This window comes from Myxine glutinosa, chromosome 1 (genome assembly GCF_964187855.1).
Source record: "Myxine glutinosa chromosome 1, kmMyxGlut1.1, whole genome shotgun sequence".
Classification (NCBI taxonomy): Eukaryota; Metazoa; Chordata; class Myxini; order Myxiniformes; family Myxinidae; genus Myxine; species Myxine glutinosa.
This window is the reverse complement of record NC_136261.1, coordinates 240,568,491-240,574,490: the sequence shown is the minus strand read 5'-3', so window position 1 is coordinate 240,574,490 and position 6,000 is coordinate 240,568,491. Positions and strand designations below refer to the sequence as shown.

The 6,000-nt window shown below is 39.7% G+C and overlaps 1 protein-coding gene across 1 annotated transcript in view; it reads left to right on the top strand.

Moving 5' to 3' along the window:
* The window catches only part of FRMD6 (FERM domain containing 6), a gene marked incomplete in the record, with an annotated part of 358,089 nt that overhangs the window by 329,456 nt on the left and 22,633 nt on the right, over positions 1 to 6,000 (top strand). The window contains 1 exon segment of the mRNA XM_078785433.1: positions 5,506 to 5,571. Within this exon segment, the coding sequence (XP_078641559.1) occupies positions 5,506 to 5,571 (66 nt within the window).

The following is a 6,000-nucleotide window of genomic DNA, read 5'->3' as shown; positions in this document are numbered from 1 at the left end:
ATGAAAAAAACAGGTAACACAGTGCAAATTACTAGCTTATACAGACTTAATTACCTACCCAGGACAGAACAAACAAAGACGACTCACACGGGGAATGATGATAGGAATTGGCTGGAAGGAGAGGAAAGTCCAATTTGTTCGGCAGCACGAATCGGCGCGTTCGGCAGCCGCCGTCCCTTCGCGGCCCCTGCTCCAAACTGCCGTCCAGGCCCCAAACGGCTGTCGAGTCTTGTTGCTGCTGTAGACGCTGCTGCTGGCGAGCAAGGTGACGAATAGCAGGCTTTGTGCTTCCCTGGATGATCTTCTGCTTTTGGACCTCACAACTCAGCCCTGCTCTGACGACCCAGCTCTTTCCTTTCCACCTCACCACGCAGCTCAGCTCAGCCTTTCAGCTCATCTCTTGGACTCATCTGCTTGTCTCTCGTAAAAGCTCCTCTCCTTTCTCAGCCCATCTCATGTCAAACCCCTCGTTCTGGGTTGGATGAGCAGGGCCGACTTACTCCTCCCCTCTATGACGAGGTGGAGACCCGCCTTCTTCCCCAACCCTGCCTCGTGGTCAATGGCGGCTTTGGAGGGGATGTAATTGCCAAATTGAGGCTTGGCCATTACGAAAGGGGAAATGGAGGTTTTTGGGAATGGGAATGAAGGGAATCTATCTCTTTTACTCGGTGCAATGGAGTGTCATGTTAATGAAGACAAGGCCTTACTCTAAAACACATAATAAGGATATAAGCTACTGAACAAGGGTTTTGTCGTGTCCTTCAATGTGGTGTTTCATGGAATTAACTACCGGGACGCCCTTTTACCTTTACACAACTCTGGAGGCAGGAGGGGCCAGAATCAAACAATGTTACACAGCAATTTCCAATACGATACACACAATCAAAAAAATACAATCCTCATATCCGCAACAATATATATATATATATATATATATATTATATATAAATGCCACCCGAACCTGATGTTTGACTGAAGGTGGCAATAATTTGTTATTTGTTCAGATAAGTTGCCTACTCTTTCCGAAAGACACTGGGATAAAAATTTAAAAAAGTAAACTTGGGTGAGGAATCAAGTGCAGAAAAGAGAGCTCAAAAGTTAGTGTGCAACCTCTGCGCCATTTAAATCATTGTTTTTTTCGATAATGACTTTTTAACAATAATACGTTATTTTATTCTCATGAAAAATGCAGCTATGATCCCATGCTATGACCATCTTTTATTATCAATAACACCAGCAGAAACAAATGTATGTATGCTGCAAATGGAAATATCACATTTACTTCTCCCCCCCCCCCCCCCCCTTCCCACGCCTCCTCCCCCCAAGCCTTCTCCCTCCCACACATCTCCCTGCTCTCAAATGTTATGTTTGTGTGCTTCCCCATCTCTCCCCATCTTGTCTTCCGCTCCCTCTTTTTATATATTTTGTTTGTCTGGTTGATTTTGTTTGTGAAATAAATGTTAGCTCTTTCACGAGCCTCGATTCAGTATACAAAAAAAAAAAATATCTGCAAACGCAACCATTTTTGGACACCATCATTTTTTAGTTTTGTTAGGAAGATTTGTTTTTTGGGCAGCACTGTCTTTTCATCGGTAGCAATTTCTTCGTCCACAAGTTTTTTTTTAGGATATTTACTCGTCAATCCAGTGAGTGACCTGGCATAACACATAATAACGAGTAGACAAATTGCTTCCTTGCCGAAGATAATCAGGGAGTTAGCTGTATTTTCACTAACAAACCCAAGAGTGATGAAGCATTTCTCGTAAAACGACCTCAATTTCCAGAATCTTATCGTACGAGCTCTTAATGTTACTGCTTTCATTGCATTTGCACCCAAAACCTGTTGGATATCAGGGTAGTGGACTCACTGCGAGACCATCATGTGCATCCAAAATTGTTTATTCCACCATTATCTTCAAATTTTTATCCTAAAAGACCGTTCTTTAAAAATAATACCTCTTAAGACACAATTTCCACCAAATAAATGGATGACCTCTGATGCTGTGAGGTGTTTTAGGACGTTGAGTAAAAGGAAGGCTTGAGGTCCAGATGGCATTTCGTCTTGTATTCTGAAAGAGTTCTGTTTAGAACATAGTAATGTTTTTACTCGATTGTTTCAGTTACTTTTGGCTACTCATACCGTTCCTATTTGTTGGAAAAAGTCCATCATTATTCCAGTGCCAAAAAAGGTTCACCCAAGGCAGCTCTATGATTATAGACCTGTTGCCCTTATGTCCATCTTGGGGAAATGTATGGAGAAATTGATGGTGAAGTTTATAACATCAGATGTAACTCCTAAACTGGATCCTTTACAATTTGCATACAAAGCAAGACGAGGTGTTGAAGATGCCTGGCTCAGTTTACTTCATCTCATCACAAGTCACCTTGACCAGAATGGAACCTATGTCCGTGTGTTATTTATTGATTTCTCGTGAGCCTTTAACACTAAGCAGCCATTTACCCTTCTGAAAGTGTTGAGTGACCTGTGCCTGAACCCCCATATCATACTCTGGGTGGAAAGTTTCTTTTTACAAGACCATCCTCAGCAGGTGAGGGTGAATGGTAGCTTATCAAAGTTATCAATCTTGAATACTGGTGCTCCACAAGGCGGTGTATTGTCACCTCTACTGTTCAGTTTGTACACCAATGGATGTGTGGCTCTTAAAGAAGTTTGTAACTTTATTAAGTACGCAGAAGATATCGCCATTGTTGGCTGTCTTTCCGATCAATCACCCTTTGTATCTTTACCTCAATGAGATTGACACATTGAACAAGCATTCTGAGTATTGCGCTGCAATACATGTCCCCTACCGGCAGTCTGTCGTCCGGAAAACTGTTGGGGAAATTACCAAAGTTCAAAGTGCCATAACTTTGTCAAAAATGATCGAAACGTCGTGAAGTTCGAACTTGATCTGTAACTTATCATGAGGAAACCACGTACCAAGTTTGAAATCATTAGCATTAAGAGTTTAGAAAAAAAAGTCCGGAAAACTGTTCTTTGCGTGACGGACGGACAGACGGAGGGACGGAGTGCAAACCTGTAGTCCCTTCCGGTGTACACCGGTAGGGAACAAATAAGTAGTGTGGGGACTTTTGTCTTACTCTGAATGTGTGCAAAACAAAAGGGATGATATTGGAATTTCGGAAAGGTCAGAGTCATGAGCCTGTCACCATAAATGGTGATAAGGTAGAAATTGTGAGCAAATTTAAATACCTGGGCACCATTATTGATAACAAGCTAACTTTTGATGGAAATACTGATGCTGTGTACTAGAAATCAATGCAAGGATTGTATCTTCTCAGGAAGTTAAATTCATTTGGTGTTAGCTCTCGTGTGATGCGGATGCTGACAAATTCCTTACTGATCAGTGTTTTATCATTTAATTTGATTTCCTGGTACAGTTATCTTAATGTGCGGAATAAGTCACGATTGACAAGGTCATTACACTGGCATTTAAAGCTGTAGGTGGGTCTTCAACTAGTCTGGAGTCTCTATACTTGCGAGCATTGAAAAGGAAGTCGGTGCAGGTGTGTACCAACGATAGTCGTTTCTTGAACGGACTTTTTGAAAAAAACTGCCATCAGGGAGACGCTTTCGTGTAAGGCGGATGAAGAAGAACATTTTCAAAAAGTCATTTGTACCATGTGCAATTCAAATGCTAAATTCAAATTCCTATACATTTTGCTGTTTGTCCATTTTCCATATTTTTTATCTTTTTATATTTTATATATTTTTATATTGTTTTCTTATTCCCTTTGTTTTTTTATGTTTTTATGATGGTTAACTTACAGTGTCACCAAATAATAATTTCCCTGAATATGGGACAATAAAGATTTAGTATTATGTCCTGAAATGTATGTGAGTTCTGACATTATCTCGACCTCTGCCATGTTACTGTTGATAAATATTCTGCTTTTATTGCATGCCATTCGTTACTTTGGCATCTCCATTTTATAGTGTTTGGGTTTTTCTTCCCTCCTCTCCCTCCCTCTCCTCTCCCTCCCTCTCCTCTCCACCCCCCTTTATATTCCTGTAATCAGTCATGGCTTTACCACTAAAATGTTTGGTTGCATAATCTTCATGACTGGAGATTATTTATTATATTTATGATTTATGATGATTACTCCCTCCACCTAATCTCAACCTTTTGATTTATGCCCTTGCCTGGTGTATCCAACGATTACCCCACTGTCGGTTCTTTATCTTTTTATCCTCTGTTGCCTCACTGTTCCATGAGCCTCACCTTTGTCTCGGAAAATATTACAAAGAAGTATAGATACATTCAAAGTACACTGCCCCCATGCCAAATAAATAAATAACATCCCCCAGTGCGGCATAGCCGGGGCGCATTTGGTGCCCGGTGATGCCGTCGTGCAGCACATAGAGACTGTATTGGGAGGGAGAGGTGTACAATAATTGATTGATTAATTGCATAACTAAAATCAATAAACAACAGTCATAAATTAATTTATTAATCAATTGGCTAATAGCATACCTCAGCCACCAGTGTTTCATCCGAAGCTGTAACCTTTTGAAAATTGATTGTCATTAATCGAATAATTAATCGATTAATTGACTAATCAAAAATACCCTTTACAGCCACATCACTTGCTCATTGCCGTGTCCAAATATCAGCTTCCTCACTCAAAATATCCACTTTTTTGAAATTTCAACTTCTTTCCTGGAAGTCCTTGCAGTGTCCATATGTTTTATACCTCTCTCACCTCCCCCCAAGCCCTCTCCCTCCCACAGTTCTCTCGATGTCCCTGCTCTCAAATGTTGTGTTTGTGTCCTTCCCCCTCTCTCCCCATCTTGTCTACTGTTCCCCTTATTTTGTGTTTTATGTGTCGGTTTGACTTTTTGTGTGATTAATGTTAGCTCTTTCGATCTTGTATACAACAACAACAAAAAAAAAAAGGTGCCTGAGATATTGCCCAGATGAGAAAAAAAACTGAGTGATTAATGAATCGATAATAATTAAGTAATTAATCAATTAATTGATGAATCAAAAGACAAAAAATAACGTATTTGCCAAAGCAAGTGCCCACTATTGAGCCAAATTTTCAGCTTTCTACCTCAAAGGATTGCTGAGGTATCGCCCGGACAAACAAGAAAACAAGAAAGAAAGAAAAAAGGAAACCGGAGTGAAAACTAAGTACTCCCTTTCAGCACGCGTCATCGCCGGGACCCGGTGACATCCTGCGGTGCCCCCTTCAGTGCCCGGCGATGATGTCATGCAGTGCCTGGAGATGGAATAGAAAAGGAGCGGTGTGCAAGAAAAATTTGTGCTGCAGTCATTGAGATATTAGGTTTGATTAAGGATTTTGTTTCTGCACCATTTGTTTCAACTTCAGCGTTTTCAATGTTTGGATAAGTTACAGTTTTCTTTCTGTGTTCTGTATAACACAGAAATTTCCTTAAAAAGTACAGATTAGTTGATTTTTTGATATCCAATATGAATTGAATTATGCTCCTTTATTCATGATGCATTTTCCTCTTTTTAGGAAAAAAAGGATTTTGAAGCAACATTAATCCTGGCATTAACACTGAAAGGAATTCAAATATTCCAGGTTAGTACGTACTCATGTTAACATGTACATTAGCTCTTGGCAAAAAATGGTGCATTTAAAACACTTCTCTTTGCAAACCATCTATTTTATTTTATATATTTATATTTATGATTCCTTTTATATGCATCTGCTATGATGGTGCAATTTCTCAGCTATCCTTTGCAGTGAAATGTTTCATAATTATCATCCATCGAACTTTTTATTGTCACTAGATTTGTTTAATGATATGATGTCATCTCCTTCAGGCCATTATGTCATCATTCCTCTCAAGAAGCATTCATACATGCTCAATAAGAAGAATATACTTTACTTAACAAAATTGGAACAAGAAAAAGAGCAATCAGAGATTGCAAACTCTCGCCAGGATGTATTTTCAGTGGTTTTTTTAAGGCTTTTGTGTTAAAATAAATATGGCGGCCGAACCACGTG